Source organism: Ranitomeya variabilis, chromosome 5 (assembly GCF_051348905.1).
Source record: "Ranitomeya variabilis isolate aRanVar5 chromosome 5, aRanVar5.hap1, whole genome shotgun sequence".
Lineage (NCBI taxonomy): Eukaryota > Metazoa > Chordata > Amphibia > Anura > Dendrobatidae > Ranitomeya > Ranitomeya variabilis.
Genome location: NC_135236.1, coordinates 630,160,345 through 630,187,213, shown reverse-complemented (window position 1 = coordinate 630,187,213; position 26,869 = coordinate 630,160,345). Strand labels below are relative to the sequence as shown.

Genomic DNA, 26,869 nt, shown 5'->3' with positions numbered 1-26,869 from the left:
ATTGAATTTCATATCTGGTTGGCACTTATCTCCGATACCATTGTGATTATTTTCCAGCACAGAGCAGTTACAGGGCAATTATCATTTTAACATGTTGTTCCTACACATCAGAAGTACTTACCAATAATAGTTTGGGTATTAAGATTGCTTAAATGTCTGGCAGACACACTCAGGTGATCCATGTGCCATTTTGATTCTTTTCAGCTTTGTTTGGATCTCCTTGGAGAGCAAAGAACGAGACATACTGATACTTAGAAAGTCAATGGAGAGCCTACCAGAGCAGAATAGAAACAAGGGGCCATGGTACGGAAGTGAATGCTTGTGTTCCTTCATTTTTACAATTGGTGGGCTCTCAGGACCCAAACTCTCATCAAAACAGTGAATTGTTAGAGGTTTGTAGAAATTATACTGTAGGTACCCTTTAAATAGTTGGCTCCTGTCCAAAGAATAACATAGTCACCTATTCAATATATTTTTTATACTGGTTCTTCCAGTAAGAGTGAATGGTATTGACATATATCAAGTAAGAGTATAAAGAAGAATGTTGCTTGGTCTTTCTGTCTGATTTCATGGAGAAGCGGCTGCGATGCCATCAGCAGGAGACACAAAATCATTAAGGAAATATGGGTCAAGTCTAACAAGCTTAGCCAGACGGCAATCTCTCTAAGAATATAAGACTTCTTATCTGTGTTTTGTGTAATACAATGCAAGACACAGAGGCAGCCGCGTAATTAAAACCTCCACCCGCCAACAATTTGAAGAAAACATTTTATTTATTTTTTTTTTCCCAAAGAAAGAAAGCAATATAAAAAACAGAGTATAAAACTTGCATGTAATGCAGTGACATGGGTCTATATGGATACAGGGAGGGGAATAAGCATATATATATATTTTTTATATAATATGTAGGTATAATTCAGTATTAGACACAAAAAGGACAGATGCATTTCAACTCATGTACATTGATATCACAAACCACACAGAAAGATAGGAGAATATTAAAATACTGCTGTCCACAAGTTAGCTACAAGGATGAGAAAAGCACTTAATTCTTACAAGACAATAGCATTTTCTACAATGACATAACCTTCTGATTCTTCAATAGAAAGGAAAAAAATAGCAAAAATGTATCTACCGCTAAAAGACTCACATGACTGCATTAGTTAATAGTATTACAAGCAGCGGGAATGGTTACTATAACAAGAGAGATTAGGGGGAGGGTCATGAATAATTGTGTTTGTTCCCAAAAATTCGAGCTTTATATTCAGTTTTGTAGGTCACCGTTTACATAAGTAGACTTAGTGATGGAGATCCTAGCCAAAAAAACATGATTTTCTTCTACTGAATGACTATACTATTATATCAGAGGAGAAACATCATCATCATTTATGATCCAAAAACTAGAACAGTCATTTTTTTTATAAGTTCCTTTTGGATTTCTAGGCTTATAACCAGAAATGATAGCCCATGATGTTTGGCGTTGATGGCGATTTTACTCATATAGGCAAATGTTGTCAAAAATTCTGTAAGTGGTCCAATCTGTACATTCATCTTCTGGGTTGCACTATAATATTTAATACATTGTGGCAGTCAATCCTTAAGTTGGTTAGATCCAAAATTAAAAAATTTGCCAAGGATTATATCTAGGCCATGCATGGCTATAAAGAAAGGCCTTATGTCTATTATGCCTAATGTAGGAAAATATTACACAATTGTTTTATTAAAAAATAGGGTTTCTCCTCTAATCAATTAATTTTTGTAACTGTACATAATTTAAAAAAAAGTTGCTGAACTTTATTTTCTGTTACGAATTATTAGAATCTGTTCTTTGTGTCTTTTTTTCTCTTTACCGGCTTCTAAGCGTCGTTAACCATGTACCTGATGGTGCTTAGTACTTTTATTTTAATGATGGTTGACTTCAGCCTCAGAAATGTTTGTATCATTTTTATATCATTGTTAATCAAATGAAGAAAAATGTCATTTATGTACAAGTTAGAATTTTAATATTCTTGGCAAGTATGTATGTGTCATAACTTTCTCCCCGGTGAATCTACAGTTGTTGCCCTACACATCATGACCTGCCCTAGACAGGTTTACTTTTACCATTCTATATAAAGAATGAATATCCCCCATGCTGATTACATGCAACAAATTCCCTATGTCTGGTGGAGTTGCAGACAATTTGTGAAAATTAGACATGCATTTTCTTTGTGCAGAAGTGTAAAAAGTCCATCTTGTCACGAAACAAAATAGAGCTTTACGTTAGTGTTCCATGTACATTACATTATGTGAATATTCTTACTCCATAATCGGGGGGGGAAACAAAAATCTCCAACATAATCTTCTCATAGAAAATGAACAAAAACATCAATAAGTACAGTATTAAAATAAGTACTGCACAAGACCATTGACACTCTTTATAAGTAGTAGTTGTACAATCACTACATGTATATTTAGCATTTTTTACATACTTTAGGAAATAAAAAGTTGCGTAACTTTCCTTTTTTTTACATCACGCATTGGATGCAACAATTTTGTGAATTGAAACAAGATTCATGAGAATTTGACCGGTTAAGTAACATCAGTAGTATGTAGCTATTTTCGCCCCGTGCGTTACAACCTTCTCACAAATACTCCTCAGTCATATTCTAAAGAATTGTGTTGAGTCTACAAAATTTGCTGCTTTTGTGTTAACATCCTTACTATCCAGTTTTTTTAGGCTCAATTAATATTTTGTTTCATTCAGGTCACACATTTCCGCTTACCCAGGTTTTGGAGCCGTACAATTCTTTTATATTTTTCTTTGATTACTGCCAATAGATAGTCAAACAAAATGGAAAATGGGTAGAAAGCCGAGAATTGCCCTGGAATACCTGAATGTTTATAAATGATAAATAACTACTTTGCTGGAATTATATACAATGGAAGAAGTTCCACAAGGTGTCGGTGTGGAAGCAAATCAAATTTTAACAGCTTGTAAAAAGAGTGCATATCATCGTGAAATTATCCTGCACTAATACAAAATCTTAGCTAATATTGACAGGGCACTTGTTTCCAAGGCTAAGAATAATGTCCTCATTATCAAAGCTGGAAGCAATAAATCTACCGATGGAGAAGTTCTGCGCCCAGCTCTAACAATGACACATTAAAGCCATTGATATTCTTATGCGTCCAGAGATGACATTCAGCATTGCCCTAATATCTTATGTTTTTCACATAGGGAAGTGTTCAAATAATTCTGCCCTGTTGGTGTAAGCAAACTCTTTCATAGCGTTGGTTACTTCTTATCCTTCTTGCCAGATTTCTTCTTGTTACCTCCACCCTTTCCGTCACGTTTTCCTCCAGCGTTGGTTGGTGTCAAAGTACTTCCTGGTATGTAGACATTTTGTCTGTAGTCAGGAACATGCTGCAGGGTGAACTGTGGTCCATAGCGAGCACTGAGGCCCATGGTGCCTGTTCCTCCTCCGAGGCCTGAAGTTCCTTCAGCGGCTTCTGTAAGGTACAATCAAAAGCACTAGTGTTAACTTAACATTACATCATATTTTTCCAGTTATTATGTATGGAACATTTAAGGGCATTAATTAGAAATTGGTAGGAAAAATATTGCATCAGTGTTAATATGTTTCTTGAAAGGATGTGACATTTGTAGAGGTGTTCAGACATCCATATTATGAAAGAGCCTTTTCACTCAATTTTTTAGTCTTGATTTTTGAAACTAAGACTCCACCAGGTTACATCTGTAAAGGACACACATGCATAATCCAACACAATAGAGTCCTAGTGTGATGACCTTCATGATCTCAGGTCAGGTCAAGTTAAGCAATTTAAATTAAATTGTACATTAAAAGGAACCTGTCACAATGAACATGTAGCCCAATTTGCAGGCACAGTGTTATAGAACAGGGGGAGCTGAGCTGATGTGCCATTTTTTTTCAATATGACCTATATTTTCAGCATTTAAATCTCTACTTTTTGGGATTTTTGGTCCAGTGGGCACTCTATGAGTGACTGGAAGTTTTCTTTGTATAAGTGAGCGTATTGACAAAGCTGTCAATCACTGATGGGACCACACACTGGACCAAAAACCTCACAAAGAGCAAGGGTAAAATCATGAAAACACAGGTTATACTGAATATTTTCTCACTAAACTATACATCAATCTGCTCAGCTCCCCCTACTCTATAACATTGTGCCTGAAGACAGGACTGCTTTTTCTTGGTGTCAAGTTCACTTTAATTACAAATAATCCTCTTTTTTCCCTATAAAATGTATAAATTGCTTTAAATTGGCATAAAAGGTTACTAACCTTTTGTGCCCTTTTCTTATGTTATAGTTGGCAAATTCCCTGGTTTCCTATTGAAGATTGTGTAAATTGTAACAGAACATTTGCTCTGCTTCGTTAATGGAGGTCCCTTAGGCATTTTTTTCTGAACAGTGAAGCCTGTGAGGACCAAGAAACCACCACGCCACCGATTCACCTGAATGGAGATGTGGGTGCTCCACTGTGCTCGAGAAATGTCAAAGGGAGCTCTGCCATTCTATTGTCAGAATTGTAACTGCTATGGAGGTTTACAGCCACAATCAGGCGTCAGTGATTTTTTTTCTTGTAAACATAAAAGTTACAGATTTTGATCAGTATTTTTGGATAAGATTTTGATCAGTATTTTGTCAGTATGACAGTTTTTGCCATCAGAGATTAATGAGGTTTTTTGCATGCAGCTTCGCCTATCTATTATTTTGGTGGATTCATCATATATCTTGTTACATACATATTTTAACTAAGCTTACTTAAAGAGGAGCTGTCACCAGGTGAAGAGTGGCTAGTTTTTGCTCTAATTTTATTTCCGCTGAACCCCTGAGTATTCTGCCATACGGTTTCATAGATGTAGGCCTTTTTATTTAGTGCTAGTTTTGCTGGTCTTTACTAAGAGGTGCTACTCGTAGAGCAGCCTAAAGACACACCCCAGAGGTTCCTGTGAGCCACACTTCCTTGTAAAAACCAGCAAAATTAGCACTAAATATAAAGGCTTATATCACTGGAACAGTATGGCTGATTAAAAAAAATATATAAAATGGAAAACTCAGAGGGAGCAGTTGGGAGGATATAAAAGCAAAAACTGGCCACTTTTAGCCTGGTGACAGGACCTCTTTAAGGATCTGGACATTTTTCATATTAGCTCTTTTTTTATTTTTCTTCTCCTTGTACCAAGAGCCACAAGTTTATTATTCTTTCCTGACTGCATTTTTTTTTGTGGGACTATTTGTAGATTTGAAGGATACCATTCATTTCACCATAAAATGCACTGGAAAACGTGAAAAAAATTGAAATATGGGGAAATTGTGGAAACAAGACATAATTTTTATTTTGTGGGAGGGAGGGGAGTGACCTGACAACATGATATTTCAGGTCAATAAGATTATGTAAACACCAAACTTGCCTATTTTTTTTTATTATTTGAGCAGCAAAAATTGGTTTAACTTTTATTAAATAGAAAATTGTGTTTAGGTTGCCATTTTTTGTATTTTCCAGCCATGGAGGCATGCGTGGCTTTTTTTGTGCACCTTGCACTGATGTTTCTAATGATGCCATTTTGGAATATAAATTACATTTTAAGTACTTTTTATTGTAATTTATTGGAAAGTGCAGCAACCAAAAGGTGGAAAACTATGGTATTCCAATTTTGTATTTTCTCTTTTTGAGACATACAAAATACAAAATATCTTTATTGTTTTTATATGTTTACATCTATCTAAACTTTTTTATACATTTTTTATATATATTTTATAATTTGATAATATTCTTTAGTCCACATAGGATACTCAAACCTACAATCGTTTGAGCACTTATAGTTTATACTTTAATAACACAGTATGGCAGTGCTGCAAGTTACTCATGGTGTTCGCCATGTTGATAAGATTAAAAGGAGGACTAAGATGGCAAATACAGAGACCTTAATCAGCCGCCTCACTGCCATTGGTGTCCCGCAATTGCGTTAAGAGAATGACATTTGCATTTAACCAGTTACACTGCAGCGATCGGAGCAGGCCGACATCTGCTTGTCAGGAGCAGGATCAGCTCCTGAGCCAGCATCATGCATTCCTTAGTGGTGCATGACGAAAATGTACATTATAAGGAGTTAAGCATCTTTAGAGTGCAAATTATACTAAGTATTATTTATCTTGTGAAGCTCTTCTAGATGAATAATTCAGTATATAGACAAGCTGAGTTTGCAATCAGGCATTTCATGTTAAGATATAATTGTATGCTACCTGATATGACAGGTTAACATACTGATATAAGGGAACGGTCATAATGAATAGAAGAAACATTAATGTAGCAGATCCAGCTCTGCTACATCTGTACCACTTTTGCCTCATTAAGACGTCAGTATTTTCCACGTACGAGAAAATCTGACGATTATTTTGCTAAGAGTGTGGTTCAGTGTCATCAATTTTTCTCGTACCTTGAGAAAAAAAAAGTTTCTCCATTTCTCCTTTCTGACAGTCCGTGTAAATTCTCTGTCATCTGTCATCCTGATCTGATCATGGACCCATAAACTTGCATTACTGATTTTGATTCAACCCTCAGATCAAAATCAGACATATCCCCGTTTTTCAAAACTGTCCACTCAGTCTGAGGAAAAGACCGGAAATGAACAATCCCATAGACTATCAGAAGTATGAGTGTTATTGTACGTGAAAAACTGATGAGACTTTAGTGTTAAAATTCTAACATCTGCTGCCTTCTCTGCAGCTTTCCATCTGTATTCATCCTGCATATGTCTCCATTGACCTGAAGTAAGATATGACCTCAAGTGAAGAAAGGGACTCCAGAAATATCGACCCTTATGCTGCAGTAAGACCAAATTACGGATGTTCTGTGATAAAAAGAGAGATTTATGGAATAAAATAAAATATTGATATCTTACTAAAAATGATATGATCTGCACATTTTTTTTTTACAATTTTTTTAATTTTGGAGAAGCACTTCAAGGTCAGTATCATTTAAAGGCAGCCTGTCAGGTCAGATAATGCTATTAACCTGCAGATATAGGGTTAATCTGCAGATTAATAGCATTAGGAAGGTGATCGCCACCATACTGAAAGTGCCACACCTGGTAGAAAACGAACTTGTTTTCTCCCAGAAGCTGCTGGCTTTCAGTCATACAGGCGTGCTTGCGTAGCTTTAGTAAGCACACCTGGCACTTTGACTGACAGCCGGCTCTGCAATGCATCAGTGCTGTGAGCCGTAACAGAAGCCACGCTGGCACATCTGTATGACTGGAAGCCAGCAGCTCCCAAAAGGAACACATTTCATTTTCTCCCGAGTGCAGAACCTTCAGTGCAGTGGCCAGGTACCTTCTTAATGCTATTAACCTGCAGATTATCCCTATATCTGAAGGTTAATAGGGGTATCGGACCTGACAGGTGTCCATTAATATGAGATCTGTACTGTTGAAAACATGTGATACGCTATGCATCCTATTAGAATGCAGTTGGGAAGATAATAGGCGGCTCATTGCAATTATCAAAACTAGCCGCCCATCATGGTATCAGGTTTCGTCACTCAGGACTGATCGACCTCTATGGTATACAGCCATGGTGTTGGCGTCCTTGAAGTTGTTACAGAAAATTAAGTATTTCTCCAAGAAAATTATTGCAATTTCACGTTTTTTTGTACACATGTTTGCTTCCTTTGTGTGTTTTGGAGCAACACAAAAAAACAGAAAAAAGGCAAAATGCACATAATTTCACACAAAACTCCAAAAATGGGCTGTACACAGCTGTTGGCACCTTTACAAAATTGTAGGTAAACAACTTTGTTTCAAGCATGTGATGCTCATTCATACTCATCTGTGGCAAGTGACAAGTGTGAGCAATATGAAAATCACACTTGAAGCCAAATAAAAAGGGGAAAAGTTGACTAAATTTTTGCATTGTGTGTCCATGTGTGCCACATTAAGCATGGAGAACAGGAAGAAGAGAAAATAACTGTCTGAGGACTGACTTGAGAACCAAAATTGTTGAACAATGACAACAACCTCGTGGTTACAAATCCATCTCTAGAGGTCTTAAGGTCCTTTTGTCCATGGTGTGCAACATAATCAAGAAGTTTACAACCAATGGCACTGTAGCTAATCTCCCTCAATGTGGACAGTAGAGAAAAATTGCTGAAAGGTTACACTGCAGGATAGTCTGGATGGTGGATAAGCAGCCCCAATCAAGCTCTAAAGAAATTCAAGCTGTCCTGCAGGCTCAGGCTGCATCAGTATCAGCACAAACTATTTGCCGACATTTGAATTAAATGAAATGCTATGGCAGGAGATCCAGAAGGACCCCACTGCTGACACAGGGACATAAAAAAGCTAGATGGCAGTTTGCCAAAATGTACGGGAGTAAGCCAAAATCCTTTTGGGAAAGCGTCTTGTTGGCAGATGAGACCTAGATAGAGATTTTTGGTAATGCACATCATTCTACTTTTTACCAAAAATGGAATGAGGCCTACAAAGGAAAGAACACAGTACCTACAGTCAAATATGGTGGAGGTTCAAAAATGTTTTGGAATTGCTTTTCTGACACTGGTACTTGCTGTCTTGACTATGTGCAAGGCATCATGAAATATGAAGATTACCAAATGATTTTGGGTCACAATGTAGTTCCCAGTGTCAGAAAGCTGGGTTTGCTTTCTAGGTAATGGGTCTATTAGCAGGACAATGACCCTAAACATATTTAAAGAGGCACCCAGAAACGGATGGAAACAAAGAGCTGGAGAGTCCTGAAGTGGTCAGCAATGAGTCCGGATTTAAGTCACATTGAACACCAGTGGAGAGATCTTAAAATCGCTGTTGGGAGAAGGCGCCAATCAAATATGAGAGAACTGGAGCAGATTGCTAAATAAGAGTGGTCCAAAATTCCAGTTGAGAGGTGTTTGTTGATTGTTATAGGAAGTGATTGATTGCAGTTATTTATTCCAAAGGGTGTAAAACCAATTTTTAAGTTGAGGGTGCCAAGTGTTAGGGCTAGCGGAATGCACCAAGTAATAGGGTTATAGATATGAGGTGCGTACGCAGCCCGGGGTCTACCGTGCAGAGATACCTGCTGCAAGTAGTGGCGGATGGACACTGAGCTCACACGTGGGTTAAACTTCACCCCGTGTGAAATGAAAGCTAGCTCTGTTGCCTCACAGTCACGCTGTACACAGGGACTAAAACCCTAACTAAAAGTTGTGCTTGCTGTGAACTCTTCTGTGCTGACCGCACACATGAAGGAACCAGATGCTAAGCCAAGGCTTATTGCCCCCACTGACGCTAGCTGCCTGCCTGAGTGTACAGCCCCAAGGCTAAACAGACTCACACCACTTATAAACAGTGTGGCAGAGTATCCACTGGCAACTGCCAAACACAAATTTTACTAGCGCATGGCCGTGCAGCCATGCAAACCTTTTATAGCTGTAGCAGTTCAGGACCTTCCTAGTGGATCAATAGGAGCTGCTTCAGAACCTGAGCGTGTGACCTCCAATGAGAGGTCTTCCCCTGGGCATGCTCTGGAGGGGAAAAGCTGTACTTAGTCCCAGCAGCGCCTGCTCACCGCCGAACAGCACTAGTTATAATGGCTAAACTTGGAAAGGCAGCAGTAGCCAAACATGCAGTATCTGTCCTTGCCAGGCGCTGGGACTAATGTCTCTGCTGAGCAGGCTCCACTGCGGCTGGAGAAGAATGGGAGACCGCAGCGGACATGGCTCGAGATTCCTCCTGTACAGCGGCAGGAACTTGACGCCTAACACCAAGAATTTTGTCAGGCCCATTTTTGGGGTTTTGTGTGAAATTATGTCAAATTTGCCTTTTTTCCCCTCTGTTTTTTTGTCTAGTGTTCCAATGCACACAAAAGAAATAAACAAGTTTATAACAAAATGTGCAATCATTTTCTGGGAGAAATACATTTTCTGGGACAATTTCAAGAGTGCCAACACTATCCACAATGACTGTATATATCCTTGATACGATAGCATGTAACTTCCAGACTAAAGAAAATAAGCCATTTCATATCTAATGTATCTAATCGCAGTCATTGCAAAAAGGCACAAAATATTGCATAAAACATTGTTTTGGCCTTAGAAGATTATAATATACACTGTATTCTACATACACAAGCCCTTGGCAAACTCTAGGATTAATCTTGTCAATGGGAAAAACATTTTCACTCAAAGAGCCAACTAACAGATGGCAGCGCTTCTATGCAATGTAAGCAGTAATGTCACACATTACAGAATTAGTCAAACATGATCCAACACAGAATCTGAATCTCTCGCAGGCTATTTTATATCGGGATCTCTGAACCAGAGCATTGTAACTGAAGCAAATTACAGATATACATTTTAAATTTTCTTCTATCTCCTGTTTTGATTTTTAAACTTTAAAGGGAACCTGTTTCCAGGTTCCCTTTAAACTAGGGGCAGAGTCATTGAGGGCAGTGCAAAGTACTGAAATGCGTATGCGTGGGGAAAGGCCAAGGAGCACCGGCCCATGCGCAATACAATACTTAGCTCTGCCCTTGGCAGGCCAGAAAGAAGTACGCCTGCACAGGAACACGATGAACGCACTGTGCAGATTACATTGGAAGCATCATCCACACGCAAAAAGGAGGATGGTGATAGCAAGAAGAGAAGACAGGATGGATCATAACCAGAACCGCCACCAAACTTTCTTGTACATTTAATGCTATATTATCCGAAAACTTCAGATATCTATTTTTTTTCGTACCAGCTCAATGAGATGCTTGCAATTCATTATAGGCAGCTCTGTTATATAATCTCCAGTCTGTCGTTCAGGTGTGTATGTAAGGTGATGGAGGTCCTCTTCCCCTCTCTCTCCAATGTGCTGGGCCTGTACATCTTATGTGGTACCTGAATGGTGTACCCGTTTAGTAATGTCTGTATTTCTTATGCCTTGTGTATTTATGTATTGCCCTTTTATTCCTATGTTATGACTTGTGTTAACTTGTAATATAATGTATGAGCTTTGTTAGTAATGTTTGATAATGCTTGTATTTGCCTGTATGTTAGAGACAGGGACAGAAGGGGTTAACCCAGGGGATTGGGTTACAACCCCAAAAAGGAGCAGGAAGTTTCTGCTCCTCATTTGGAGCCAGGGCAGGCTTGTCTACCGCAGGACATGCTCCCCTATGGGAGCTGACCAAATCCCGGGAGGGGAAAAGACTGCTGCCCTGGACCTTTGGGCAGCAAAACGGGCACCAGGACTACATAGGTGCCCCACTGAAGAGACTTTAAGCATCCAGATTCTGGCATATGACTACCTCCTCTTTCGGTCGCCGTGGTTTCTGTGGGTACGGCCATGGACGTCATTAGGGAGAGAGCAGGAAGTTGATGTTTTACTTTATTCATCTCTTTTATTAAACTGTATCCCTGTTGGACTGCAGCTGTGCCTGGGATTGCGTCTGCCCTGTCTATTTCTTTACAAGGTGCCAGGGTGTAGACTGACTGTGGCTTAGTTGACTTGGTTGGGACTACCACCCCGAGTCGCCTTGTTACATGTACATGCTCTACTGTGATGATGCGATGTCAGTATCTGACTTCATATGGATTACGTGAGGATTATGTATTATGATAAAAATACATATTTGTCTGCTGTGAAAAATGTAACTAGGATCTCTTATTATGTCAAAAGTAGCCATTTTTTTATCTTTTATTATTACTGGGGAGTATTGAATTAATTTTTTTTATTTTTAAATCCACGATATGGTTCCAGAGATATGTGCACTTTTTATTTTGTAATAAGTTTTATGGTCTTTACAAGGGGCACAGTTTACAGGATAGTAATTGTAGAGCAGCCTAAATTTAAGCCTCCCAGAGAATCCTTGTTAAGACCCTACAAATTAGCATCAAATAAAAAGGGATATATCTTTGGAACCATATGGTGGATTTTTACAAAAACGAAAAGCAGAATACTCACTGGAACAGAAAATAGGAGCAAACACTGGTCATATTATAATTTTAAAGGGTATTTGCTCATGTATTGGGAGGTAATTTATTGTATTTCAGATATTAGTAAAATATCTAGATGCTAAATACAGTACTACAATTCAGGCTATAAATGGCATTAATATTAATATATATATATTACATAGGGTGATTATGATGATGACACACATAACATTGTTTGCACATATACCAATAAACTGTACAACACTGACCATTTGCTGAAGCCAGGATCATTGCCTGAAGTCTCTCCGTTTCAAACTGGTTGTTTGGCCAAACTCCAGCTTCCTCTGCGGGTTGTGCTCTAAAGAGACCACAATGACACAACATGATTACTGTTCAATATGAGATGTAATTAAATCAAAGCACAACAAATAGAACCTGCAATTTATAGGATTGCACAACAATGAAATATCTGTTCTTTAGGTATTACGAAACAAGCTAGAACAGGGGATTCATTTTGGTAACAAAAATTAGTATTTGTCAGCAAAACAAGTACATGTTATCTGTTAAGATTTATCAGAAATAAACTACAGAAGAAAAAAGAAAAAGTATTGATTGCGGGATACAGTAATGATGAACCCTAGTGATCAGTGCGGGAATGTGGTAACAAGTGCTCACTTTACCTACAGCACCACACACAGGTTCAATGAAAAATGACACATTTCTAATGTAATCAATAGACTGTCCAAGTAATACACAGACATGCTGATTCCTCTGCAATTGTCTGTTCTGACTCATAGAAGATCTACATAATTGGATATTTTAAATTAGATTTCTAAACCAGATGTAATATGCAACAAAAGAGATGCATTTGGATTTTCACATGACGAATATCTCAGCAGCAGGCAAGAAACACAGTTCAAATCCTCCCAGTCTCTTTATACACAGCTAGAGATGGGTGAACCCGAATAATAAAGTTTGGTGTCCGTACTGAACACCTACTGTTTGGGCACGGACATCGAGCATGGACTTCACCATCTGTGTTACAGTTTGAGTTTGGCCCCTCAAACACCAGGTCTTTCTCGCACTGTCATGTCAATGCTTCTGATCGGCGGTAAAATCATTAGATTAGATAACTGCTATTCCCAAAAGACAGCATGAGCCCACAGCTGTGGTCGACCCCCAGCTGTGATGTGAATATTCATCATCATTATTAAATAAATAAAAAATAAAACAAGCATGGATTCTCCTGTATTTTTGACAACCAGCTAAGCAAAACTGACAGCTGGGTGCTGCAATCCTCAGCTGTCAGCGTTAGCAAGGCTAGTTATCAAAAATAGAAGGGTCCACATGCTGTTTTTTAAAATTATTTAAATAAATAATTTTAAAAACTGTGTGTGGTCCCCCTCACTTTTGACAACCAGCCAAACTAAAGCAGACAGCCTACAAACAGCAGCCCGTAATGACCCAAAAAGGTACATCTATTAGATGCATCAATTCTGGTGCTTTTCCCGGCTCTTCCTAATTGCCCTTTGGTGGCAGCAAGTCGGTTTCATATTTGTGGGGTTGTTGTCACCTTTGCATTGTCTGGTGAAATCAAGCCAACAGCTTACTAATGGAGAGGCTTCTATTTTTGGGTAAGTCTTATTTTTGAGGAGACATGGTGTGAAAGAATTGGAAAAGTTGTGACATTTTTCAGTTATCAAAAATATGTACAGTAATACTCTTTACAAAAGCCCATGGAGAAGGCAAGTCTTGGACTATCAGTGGGAAAGAGAAAACTTGAAAATATTTAAGATATTTCCTCATCATTCTTTAGGTAAATTTTTAATGGACAAATGGGAAAAAGCTCCAAACATACACAGTATATGAGAAATTAAGGTTTTAACAGAAGCCAGCAACAGTGAAATCTGCAATCCAGAGACACTATTGTTTTAGCTTTTCAACACATTTTAATGAAATATCCATTTAATCAATACCATGGTAGTCTATGGATGGAGGATGGCACCGTTAGACATCAGCCACAAACATCCATAATAGGCCATAATGGTATTTTTTTACCACTTGTACCCTGAAAAGCTTATATCTTAAAGGGAATGAGTCACTTTTGATAAAGCTATTATTCTCTTATGCATTGCAGAGCCAGCTGTCAATCCAAATGTCAGGGTGTGCTTACAGCCGCCACCTAAATAGTGGCTGTAACTGTGCTGAAACTCCTGTATGACTGAAAGCCGATGGCTTCCAGGTAGAAATAAGTTAATTTTCTCCTGCGTGCTGCAATTTCAGTGTGTCGACCAGACATCTTTCTAGTGCTACTTGCTGCAGATTAACTCTATATCAGCAGGTTTATAGCTGTAGGGGATGTGACAGGTTCACCTTAAAGGGTCATTTTCAAATTATTTAATGAGTAAAACTGCAAAGTGCTTGAAAAAACAAGTTTTTTTTTTTTTTTAGTTGTATAATTTACTGATCTCAGCCTGGAAGACGGGCCACCTTTGCAGTATATCAACGATGGCTCGTGTTCTAAGCAAGGAGCACAGCACTTACTAGGGCTTTCTGAGAACTTATAAGTGTTGGTATCTGAATCCAGCCAGCAAAAGTGTCAAATAATTTAGAGCATACTGTATAGTGGCAGGCAGGAAGCCACATGGTAGGGGAGCAGTGTTCTGCTGAATGCACAGGATTATACATATTTATCAGCCATAGACCTTTCTATTAAAGAAAAGCCACAAACATTTAACATAAAACTTTTTACTGTATTCTGCAGTATGAGATAGGGTACAGTATATCAGAGTGTGGCCCGCAGGCCACAGGCGATTCTTTTGGCAGTTACAGTGCAGCCTTCCTACCGGGACAGCCAAAAGGCTTTATGCAGTGACGTCCCACGTCAAGCAGCCATCCTCCGCTCAGCATCTTTTCAATCATATCTGCATCCTTGGGATGCAGATACCAGTGAATGCAATGATGAAACAGGGAGTCATCAGCTACTTGTTCCATCATTGAGCCTGTGAGTCAGAGAACACAGTAGGCGTAATGAGTTTACTACATCGCGCCAACAGTGCCTCAGTAAACAGCATAGACCAGAGCAGCCGAAGAACGGGGTTAGAGTACCGTTACACAAAATGATTTACCAACGATCACGACCAGCGATACGACCTGGCCGTGATCGTTAGTAAGTCGTTGTGTGGTCGCTGGGGAGCTGTCACACAGACAGCTCTCCAGCGACCAATGATGCCGAAGTCCCCGGGTAACCAGGGTAAACATCGGGTTACTAAGCGCAGGGCCGCGCTTAGTAACCCGATGTTTACCCTGGTTACCATCGTAAATGTAAAAAAAAAAAAAACGTACATACTCACATTCCGGTGTCCGTCAGGTCCCTAGCCGTCTGCTTCCCGCACTGACTGAGTGCCGGCCGTAAAGTGAAAGCAGAGCACAGCGGTGACGTCACCGCTGTGCTCTGCTTTCACTTTACGGCCGGCACTCAGTCAGTGTGCTTAGTAACCCGATGTTTACCCTGGTTACAAGCAAACGCATCGCTGGATCGGTGTCACACACACCGATCCAGCGATGACAGCGGGAGATCCAGCGACAAAATAAAGTTCCAAACGATCTGCTACGACGTACGATTCTCAGCAGGGTCCCTGATCGCTGCTGCGTGTCAGACACAGCGATATCGTATGGATATTGCTGGAACGTCACGGATCGTACTGTCGTAGCGACAAAAGTGCCGCTGTGAGATGGTACCCTTAGGCAGATGAAGGGGGGACATAACACTAAGTGGATGGCTGTGCGGGGACATAATACTGAACATGGATGTTTGTTTGGACTAACACTTTGCAAAGGGGCTGTGTAGGGACATCATTCTGATTGTGTGGCTATGTGAGGACATAATACTGTGTAAGGGGGCTGTGTGGTGACATAATGCTTAAAATGGATGTTTGTTAAGAGTAACACTTTGCAAAGTGTAAGGACCTAATACTGTGTGAGGGGGCTGTATGGAGACATATTACTGTGTAAGAGGGCTGTGTGGGGACAACATTCTGAGTGGGAGGCTTTATGGGGACAGAATACTGAGTGGGGAGCTATGTGGGGAAATCATTCTGTGTAAGGGGGCTGTGTGGGGACAATACTGTGTAAACCAGCTGTGTGGCGATATCACTCTGCAAGGGGGCTGTGTGGAGACAATAATGTGTAAAGGGGCAGTGTGGCGATATCACTCTGCCTGGGGGCTGAGTGGGGACATAATACATTGTAGTGAGACTGTGTGGGGACTTTATACTGTGTAAGGGGCGCTGTGGGGACTTCATACTGTTTGAGGGACAGTGTGGTGCCATCATGCTATGTGGGTACATCATACTGTGTGAAAGGGAGTGGGAAAATAATATGGTTTATGGGAACTATGGGCATCATATTGTGTTTGAAGCTGTTGATCAAGGTACAATGGCTCATTAGTAGGAGCAGTATGATTTACTCCTTTATATAAACTTTTATAAAAAGTAGTAAATCATATTGTTTGATTAGCTACTTCAGATAAGAATACAGGTTACGTTGAGTCCTATCACAACATGTATCATAACATGTATTACCAGTAGCAGTTAGTAAACAGGCTAAATTCCACTCAATATTAAGTGATAAAAATGCATATAAAACCATAGTAATAAGCAGAATTTAGTCTGGCTGGTTTGTTCGGCCCTCCACATCAGTCACAGTTAGTGTTGAGCGATACCGTCCGATACTTGAAAGTATCGGTATCGGAAAGTATCGGCCGATACCGGCAAAGTATCGGATCCAATCCGATACCGATACCCGATACCAATACAAGTCAATGGGACTCAAGTATCGGACGGTATTCCTGATGGTTCCCAGGGTCTGAAGGAGAGGAAACTCTCCTTCAGGCCCTGGGATCCATATAAATGTGTAAAAGAAAGAATTAAAATAAAAAATATCGCTATACTCACCTGTCCGACGCAGCCTGGACCTCAGCGAGGGAACCGGCAGCGTTGTTTGTTTAAAATTCGCGCTTTTACTTGGTTACGTGAAGTCCCGGCTTGTGATTGGTCAGGGCGGCCATGTTGCCGGGACGCGGACCAATCACAGCAAGCCGTGACGAAATTACGTCACGGCTTGCTGTGATTGGTCCGCGTCCCGGCAACATGGCCGCCATTAACCAATCACAAGCCGGGACGTCACGGGAGGCTGGACACGCGCCCATTTTAAAAAGCGCGCGTGTCCAGCCTCCAGTGACGTCCCGGCTTATGATTGGTCACGGCGCCATGTTGCCGGGACGCGGACCAATCACAGCAAGCCGTGACGAAATTACGTCACGGCTTGCTGTGATTGGTCCGCGTCCCGGCAACATGGCCGCCATTAACCAATCACAAGCCGTGACGTCACGGGAGGCTGGACACGCGCGCTTTTTAAAATGGGCGCGTGTCCAGCCTCCCGTGACGTCCCGGCTTGTGATTGGTTGCGCCGCGGTCAACCAATCACAAGCCGGGAGGCTGGACACGCGCGCATTTTAAAATTTTAAAATGGGCGCGTGTCCAGCCTCCCGGCTTGTGATTGGTTGACCGCGGCGCAACCAATCACAAGCCGGGACGTCACGGGAGGCTGGACACGCGCCCATTTTAAAAAGCGTGCGTGTCCAGCCTCCCGTGACGTCATGGCTTGTGATTGGTTAATGGCGGCCATGTTGCCGGGACGCGGACCAATCACAAAGCCGGGACGTAATTTTAAAATCCTTAAGGACCTGAAATTATGTCACGGCTTGCTGTGATTGGTTGCGTCTCCCATGTGACTGCGACGCAACCAATCACAACGCCGGAACGTAATTTTAAAATCCTGAAGGACCTGAAATTACGTCACGGCTTGCTGTGATTGGTTGCGTCCCGGTCACATGGGCGGCACGCAACCAATCACAAGCCGGGACTCACGTAAAGGAAAGAAAAGCGCAAATTTTAAACAAAGAACGCTGCCGCTTCCCTCGGTAAGGTGCAGGCTGCGTCGGAGAGGTGAGTATAGCAATATTTTTTATTTTAATTCTTTCTTTTACACATTTTTACATTAATGTTGTTTCGATACCGATACCCGATACCACAAAAATATCGGATCTCGGTATCGGAATTCCGATACAGCAAGTATCGGCCGATACCCGATACTTGCAGTATCGGAATGCTCAACACTAGTCACAGTATCTCATGTAACTCCTTGGGAAAATTAATTGCACATTCTTGGTGTGTTTCTTTTTTTTCCAGCATACTTTTTTTGGACCTACTAACATATAGCATGGTGGAAACCCCCTTTAAGTACAATTTATGGGAAAATGTGTAAGAATGCTATGTTATGTAGAAAATGAAACTACTGATCGCTTCCTATCTGATATGGTTGACTCAGAAATTTGTGACCTAAGGCAAAAGCCAAAACCTTTAGACCCCTACTGTTACTTGCATTAGCCATGCTCTATGAATGTGCAGCTTGTACCAGTGTTAACAAAAACGCTATTCAACACTAGAAGATGATTCAATTTACAAACTTTTTCCTTTATATATAAGGCATCAGTAGAGTAGTTACAGTACATTGTTAAACAGATAGGATAATTGGATCCTTTGTGGCCCTAAGGCCCAAGGCAAATAAATGATGTCAGTTGCCGTTAAGACATATTAAACTGTATCATAGTACAACTATCCCCATCTTGACAGATTTATGCTATATTTATATAGCATTGTATTTACTGAATTCCCGATTAAAGGGTTGTCCTACAATTACAATTTATCACCTATCCACAGGATAGGTTGAAAGTGTCTGAGCAAGGGGACTCATAAACCTGGGTCCTCCTGTGATCAGAACAATGGAGGTCCTGTGTCCTCTGTTGTAAAGGAATGACATTCATTGTTTATAAAGGTACCTTCACACTGAACAACTTAACAACGATAACGATAGCGATCCGTGACGTTGCAGCGCCCTGGATAGCGATATCGTTGTGTTTGACACGCAGCAGCGATCAGGATCCTGCTGTGACATTGTTGGTCGGAGCTAGAAGTCCAGCACCTTATTTCGTCGCTGGATCTCCCGCTGACATCGCTGGATCGGTGTGTGTGATGCGGATTCAGTGATGTCTTCACTGGTAATCAGGGTAAACATCGGGTTACTAAGCGCAGGGCCGCGCTTAGTAACCCGATATTTACCCTGGTTACCAGTGTAAATGTAAAAAAAAAAAACACTACATACTTACATTCCGGTGTCTGTCGGGTCCCCCGGCGTCCGCTTCCCTGCACTGTGTCAGCGCCGGCCAGCCGTAAAGCAGAGCACAGCGGTGACGTCACCGCTCTGCTTTAGGGCCGGCGCTGACACAGTGCAGGGAAGCGGACGCCGGGGGACGTGACAGACACCGGAATGTAAGTATGTAGTGTTTGGGTTTTTTTACATTTACACTGGTAACCAGGGTAAACATCGGGTTACTAAGCGCGGCCCTGCGCTTAGTAACCCGATGTTTACCCTGGTTACCCGGGGACTTCGGCATCGTTGGTCACTGGAGAGCTGTCTGTGTGACAGCTCTCCAGCGACCACACAACGACGAAACAGTGACACTGCAGCAATCGGCATCGTTGTCTATATCGCTGCAGCGTCGCTTAATGTGACGGTACCTTAAGACTGATGAACATGAATAACTGTGTTGGTGGATGTACCGAATGGTGGGACCCAGGGTAAATAGAAACTATCAATGGAAAGATAACAATTTTTCACTGTAGGATGACACTGTTAAATAAAAAAAAATGGTTTTCCACCACTTCAACACCGATCCTTTGTTATGCCGCCAATGTCCCTCTATTGGGCTCCTGGCTTCCCCTAATAGTGGGAGCCTCATGAGTCAAATGCAGAAAATTAGCACCTGATTTGATAATCCGAGCAAGTAGAAAAAACAATGTTTCTTCCATTGATTGGCTGCAATGGTCACATGATGCCCCCATCAGAAAAGGAAGCCAGAAGCCAGCCGTGAATGCATTATGGGCGAACCACGCCAATCTGATAGGTGCATATGGAGTGTAGGTGCGCACAGAGGTTTTTTCCAATTTTCAACCACTCTCGGACCATAGTATGACCTTCATTTCAAAGTCCATGATTAGATTTGTTTTCATTGTGTTAATCACTGGAAGTCACTGGTGATTATGAGTCTCTGATTTGTCATATTTCTAGGTAGGGAAAGCCATTCACCAGTATTAGCTTCCTTGTCCAGGTACATGTTAAATCTTAACTTGACTTTATGTACTAAGGCAAAAATAATTGGGATATTTTTCACTGAAATCCATATATATTGTATATTGTAATTCTTATTTGATTTTTCAAATTCATCTATCGGAAATATGTGCAGGTAAACAATATAGACACATTTTGAGAACTTTTATTTTTATTTAAATTAATGTATTTTTGGCTAGAAATCATTGTTGCTATTGGGTTTAATTAAAAATTGTGCACTGTTTGCCTTTCATTGCCTATGTGTAGCACTTTCTATTGCTTAGTAAGCTCATTCTGAGTTTGTAACTCCCATCTTCCTTCATTTAAGCGACTTTTAAATGATTTACAACCACAAAGTTCAGTTCAACTTTCATATGGTCATTATAAGTCAGCTGAAAGAAGCAGAGAAGGAGGAAGGTACGAGTAATCACTTCTCCTGTGCAGGGCCGCCATCAGGGCAATACTGCCCTGACTGGCGTATGGGGCCCGATCAGCAGAGGGAACCCGCATCGGGCCCCATCTCTTCTGCTGATTGGGCCCCAGTGGCAGGATTCTGCCGCTGCAGTAACTGAACTTGCGTCCCAGACGCAGGTTCAGTTAAACTCTATTGTTGTGCGGCCCGGGCCCGCATGACAATAGTTAAAAGCTGCCAGCCAATCGGAGGCTGGCAGCTGATGTCAGCGTGCATGTCACCGGCATATGACATCATTGTTATTCGCTGGCGAATGCACGCTGGAACTGCGAGGATGGAACTTCCCGCAGGAGCACGGCAAGGTAAGAAGAAAGTTTTTTTTTAATTATTATTATTAATTGAACGCGGCCTTTGGCTGGAATGGAAACACAGAGGGCAAGGATAGAGACACTGGGGCAAGAATAGATAAACTGGGGCAGGAATGGAAACATAGGGGGCGGGATAGAGACACGGGGGCAGGAATGTAAACACTGAGACAGGAATATAAACACTGGGGCAGGAATGTAAACAATGGGGCAGGAATGAAAACACTGGGGCAGGAATGGAGACACAAGGGGCGGGATGGAGACACGGGGGCAGGAATGTAAACACTGGGGGCAGAAATGGAAACACTGGGGCAGGAATGAAAACACTGGGGCAGGAATGGAGACACAGGGGGCGGGATGGAGACACAGGGGCAGGAATGTAAACACTGGGGGCAAAAATGGAAACACTGGGGCAGGAATGAAAACACTGGGGCAGGAATGGAGACACAGGTTGCAGGATTGTAAACACTGGGGGCAGAAATGGAAACACTGGGGCAGGAATGGAGGCATAGGGGCAGGAATAGAGGCATAGGGGGCAGGAATGGAGACACGGGGGCACAAATGGAGACACGGGGCAGGAATGGAAACACTGGGGCAGCAGTGGAAACACTGGGGCAGGAATGGAAACACAAGGGGCAGGAATGGAAACAGGGGGCAGGAATGGAGATTAGGGCAGGAATGGAAACATGTGGGCAGGAATGGAAACACAGGGGGCAGGAATGGAGACATAGGGGCAGGAATGGAGACACAGGAGGCAGGAATGGACACAGAGGCAGAATTGAGACACGGGGCAAGATGGATGAAAAACCATAAGCACAACTGTTAGATGGTGCAAAGGTAGGTTCCCAAACCATGCTAAATCAGAAAGGGGGCAGGAATTGAGACACGGGATGGTGCAGGATCATGGCGCAGGATGGAGACATGGGGCAGGATGAAGACACAAGGTACAGAATCATGGGGCAGGATGGATACAATGGAGTCAGATGGGGCAGGATAATGGGACAGGATCATGGGAAAGATGGGGCAGGATCATGGGACAGATGGGGCAGGATGAGACATGACATGGGGGCAGGATGAGACATGACATGGGGACAGAATGGATACTCATGAGAGCAGGATGGGAGAACATATGGCTGGAGCCAGGAATGAGACTCATGGGGGCCAGGATGGGGGATATTATTATCATAGGGGCTAGGTAAGGGATATTATCACTGCAGTGATATATTTATTTTATTTTTTGAGGATACTTTTATAAATGGGGGGGCAGTCCTCTTACTGTGCAGTGCGACACTATGTCGCCTTTAATTCTTCATGTGGTGTAGAGTAGAAGTTGGGAAAAAAACAAGTAATGTGTTCTGCAAGCGTTGACGAGCCCTGGCTGGAAGAAATGATGGCAATCTGTGCTGGATGAAGATGAAAAGTGAAGATGAAGATGAAGGACTCCACCTAGAGATGTAACTGGTGAGTCAGTGTGTTACCTGTACACTGTCACTATACACTGTATACTATATACAGAGGTCCTGTGTACAATGTCACCAGTGATCACTGTATTACCTTTACATTGCTACTATATACAGAGCTCCTGTGTATAATGTCACCATTAATCACTGTATTACCTGTTCCAGGACACTGCAAACTAAGTACAGATCTCCTGTGTATAATGGCACTTGTGGTGATATTAGTATTGTGGTTTTCAATTAATGATCATCAGCATTGTAGTATTCAGTCACTATGTTGTGGTAATATGTTGTCCGGTCATGGTGTGGCGGTATTTGCTCCTTGTATGTGCTGGTTTTTGGTCACTATGTGGTGGTAATAAGTGGTCTGGTCATGGTGGGATGGTATTTGTCCCTTGTATGTCATATTATTGGTCATTTTAAAAATTGAAAAATAAATAAAAATATACCTAAATTGTATTGCATATTTTAACCAATGTTTAATAGGTTAGAGTAGAGTAAGGCCTGGTCAAAAGAGTCTACCTTGTTGTGGCAGCGGCTTAAAAAATCTTTTGGCCAAATCAAAAGCTGTTGGCTATATGTGTGATCTAGTGTTGGGAACTGCTAATGTGTGATTAGTGAGGACGTGGTGCAGATGTGGAGCTTTTCTATTAGTGGGTGGTTGGACTGTGGAAGGTTCGAGGGGTGGAGGTGGGGCTGGGGTAGAGCCTGGGTGGAGTCTCAAGGGGGCTCTGAAAATCTTGCCAGTATGGGGCCCCGAAATTCTGAGTGGCAGCCCTGCTCTTGTGAGAACAAGCTCACTTTCAGATTGTCAGAGAACTGATTCTGCAGCTAGTAGACATCGAGACCAGCAGGCAAATGACATCTAAAAATGCCAAGTGTCAAATAGGCAAAAGATATAGAATCCTTCAGGTGTAAAAATGCTTACAAGGACCTACATTAAAAGCTTACCAAAGAGCACTAAATTAGCCCTGCATTCAAATATTGGCTTACAGCCAACATAAGGACCTAACAACTGAAAATACAGCACCAATACTTACTGCAATAGCTTCATTTTGCGCAATGTAAAAACTCCTTATACACATTTAGTTAATGAGGTATTCTCATGTTTGGAAGTTATCCCCTATCCATTGGATAATATGGGACAAGGTCCTGCTCACTGGGGATCCAATATTTGGGTGAATTGAGTGTTGTCAATCATGCGCACTGCTACTCCATTCATTCCTATGAGAGTAACGAAGACCAACCAATACTCAGCTATTTCTGCCTGTCCCATTTAGGGATCATTCACACATCAGTTTTTCTCGTACAAGTGCTATTTGTCTTTTTACGAATAGCATTTGTACCTATTTCCGCTTTTCATCCGAGCGTCGATCAAAATTGGCAATTCAAGTCTATGGGTCTGTGAAAAAATTGTCCCGCTCTTGGATGACCTCCAATCTTCATGGATTGTCAACATAAAGAAGGTGGAGAAACTTTTTTTTCCTCGCCATGTATGAGAAAAACTGATGACACTCAGACAAAGCTCTGATCCTTCTCTGAACAGTCTAATCAGAGTCATTCGTCGTCAGTATTTCCTGTACGTGGAGAATACCGATGTCTGAATGAAGCCTAAGAATGAATGAAGTGACATTGCACATTCCCTCTTCAGAACTCCAGTTCCTGGGATTGGTGGGAGTCCCAGCGGTTGGAGCTCAAGCAATTGGGAAGTCATCCCCTATTCTGAACGGACATATCTTTGGTGCAATGTGTGCAGCTGCAGAGTTGCCCAAAAGGTAAGAGAGGCCATTTTCAAATCAGCAAGCAGGTTCTCTCACAGACACAAAGAGAGGCCCATATATTGATCTTCCACATGAGCCCTCTTCTGTCTGTGTCCACCACTGCCCCTATCTCATATTATTATATGAATAGGGGATAACTTCCAAACTTAAAAATCCTTGTTAACCTCATATACTATATCTATGCAGCTTTGTTCACTAAGAGGTGAGTGTACATATTAGTGATCTCTGCAAAGTAATCATATGACTAAATCTCCAAATAGAGATACATACAAGGCGTAATTTGTGCCCTCTTATTCTCGAATATGATGCAATATTCAAATCTCTTGGATTACCTTTACCAATACACTGTATCACTTGTGACAGAGAAGAATTACTTAGGTACACAGTTTCCATTCTAGTGTTCCTGAATAATAGTTTTAACATTTCTGTAGATGAAATAACAATGAAACTAAATAAGGAAGATGGGTCATGTGCACACTGGACATGTCCACTGTATGTATAAATAAGGAACATTTATTTTCGGATGAAAAGCTTATGTCCCTAACTCCTAAGCTGTGTGATGGAGAACACTATAGCAATATGATGGACCCAAGGTCAGACTGGTCAAAGGACAGAGTCGTAGGTAGCCTTTCTTCACAATAGTACAGTTTGTTGGCCATGCTCTATATCTAACTACCTGTATCTATATATACAGTAGTTCGTATATACCTATACTGACAAAGTCTGTTTTGACGACCCCCTTCCTTGGAACTCAGCAGGCAGGGCACATATTCCTGTTGCTCTCCCCCCAATGTATCTACAGCCCTCCAGAAGATCTCTATCTACAACCCTATCAGAGAATCCTCCAATGGTCCAGACTCTGACAGAATGATGGGCCTCAAAGAATCATCAGAAGATGATCCCATTAAGAGCTCAATTTAAAGTCAACTATTTGTACCTCACCTCTATTTTTTAGTTGTTTTTTACTGTTGTATTTCATCTTATTCTCATTATGCCTTACGCTTATAATGACAACAAAAATTCAAACGGAATTTAAAATGAACGTCTTCTGTATAGAAGAAGGGGAATGCTAGAATCATATCATCTATTGGATCCAAAAGGGCCAAACCAAGTTTTTAACATATTCATACATTTTCAGGATGAAGAGAAGGACAGGACAATTCAGAGAGCACACTTTCTGCAGTAGTAATCTGTACCTTAAGGCTCGTTCACTCATTTGTCAGTCATTTTATTTGTGCATCAAAAATTATTTGTGTTTCATCAGTGATTTTTTTTTATCAGAGTATCATCAGAGTTCGGTCAATGTGTTTTTTTTATCATCAGAGTTTGTTTTCTCAGATGAAAACAAAAAATGATGGAAGGTTCTCAAGCTTCTCCTATCAAACAGACTTTGAAAAGTGGACGGTATATGGATGGTATCCGAGTACTGTCTGATTTTTTCATGGCTCAATAGACTTGCTTTGGCGAGTCTGATTGGACACTCTGATCAAGGAAATAATCAGAAATGGGAACTACTCATAGACTTTCATAGGTACGAGTGATATCCATGTTTTCCTCGATAGCACTCTTTGAAGGAAAACAGACATGTAAAGAGCCCTTAGAAGACTTGTAGAAGTCATATTTTTAATCAGTTTTTTTTTTTGACAGCCGCTCCTGAGACCATCAGCATATAATCACAGAAAAGCTTCGGAATCTAGGTAAGGCCACGTGCACATGTTCAGTATTTGGTCAGTATTTTACCTTCATATTTGTAAACCAAAACCAGGAGTGGGTGATAAATACAGAAGTGGTGACGTGTTTCTATTATACTTTTCCTCTGATTGTTTCACTCCTGATTTTGGCTTATACAAGTACTGAGGAAAAATACTGACCAAATACTGAATGTGTGAACGTGGCCTTGCATTATATCGAGGGTGAAAATCGCCGTTTTGCATATATAGGAATAAACATATTTTCTGTAGATATATCCACACAAATAATGATCTACTCACCCACTTGGTCCGGGTCTCTGAGCCTGTGAGAAGCGCCATTCTCCATTAGGCTGTGCCTGCTGAAAGAAAACAGAAAAGTGCTTGTAATTGCTACATACGGACATTGTAAAGAAATAGGAGAAAAACACATTGATTAATCTTATTTTCTTTGTCTTGAAACCTAAAAGGAAATAGATTATATTGTTTGGGGAACATAGCATAAAATGAAGGTTATCCTTGAACGTGGCTGTAACCAACAGAACACGATGTTAGTAAAAACACTGTATTGTCGTTTATATTTCATCACCAGAGACATGAAAAAAGGAGACATTGCACAGAACATTACAGATAAGCAATCCAATTCGTTTGCATTCCTCTTAAATCTGGACCATTGCCCTTAATTTCTCAGACATGGTCCAATCTCCTCTTCTTGGACTATCTGTTATTGTCTGCAGCGCTGATATCACGTCAACAGCCCTGCAGCCAATTAGCAAGATCTGAGGCGTTGAGTCTTGTGTCATCAAATAGGGCAGAGCTGCTCATTTATTGGCTCCATACGGACATTGGGAAATCCCACAATGGACCCAGAAAGGGTGACTAAGGCCCGGGTTTTGTTTTTTTTAAGCAAATTGCGCCTAGGAGCAGCGGTTTTCTGAAGGTGGAAAATTCCTTCAATCACATGAAATGTACACACAAGAAAATGCATTTCTTACC

General features: G+C 41.1%; 1 protein-coding gene across 50 annotated transcripts in view; it reads right to left on the bottom strand.

Annotated features, from left to right (window-relative positions):
* Nucleotides 1-754: 754 nt before the first annotated feature.
* LOC143776637 (protocadherin gamma-C5-like) overlaps nucleotides 755-26,869 on the bottom strand; it is a 671,321-nt gene continuing 645,206 nt past the window's right edge. For 31 of the 50 annotated variants that reach the window (XM_077266254.1, XM_077266249.1, XM_077266257.1 and 28 more), the window contains 3 exons: nucleotides 26,177-26,235; nucleotides 12,211-12,299; nucleotides 755-3,492 (listed from right to left, as the gene is read on the bottom strand). In XM_077266254.1, coding sequence (XP_077122369.1) covers nucleotides 3,278-3,492; nucleotides 12,211-12,299; nucleotides 26,177-26,235 — 363 coding nt within the window. In that variant the 3' untranslated portion in view covers nucleotides 755-3,277. The remainder of the gene's footprint in view (nucleotides 3,493-12,210; nucleotides 12,300-26,176; nucleotides 26,236-26,869) is intronic. The other 19 variants (XM_077266246.1, XM_077266230.1, XM_077266227.1 and 16 more) reach the window with 1 other exon arrangement.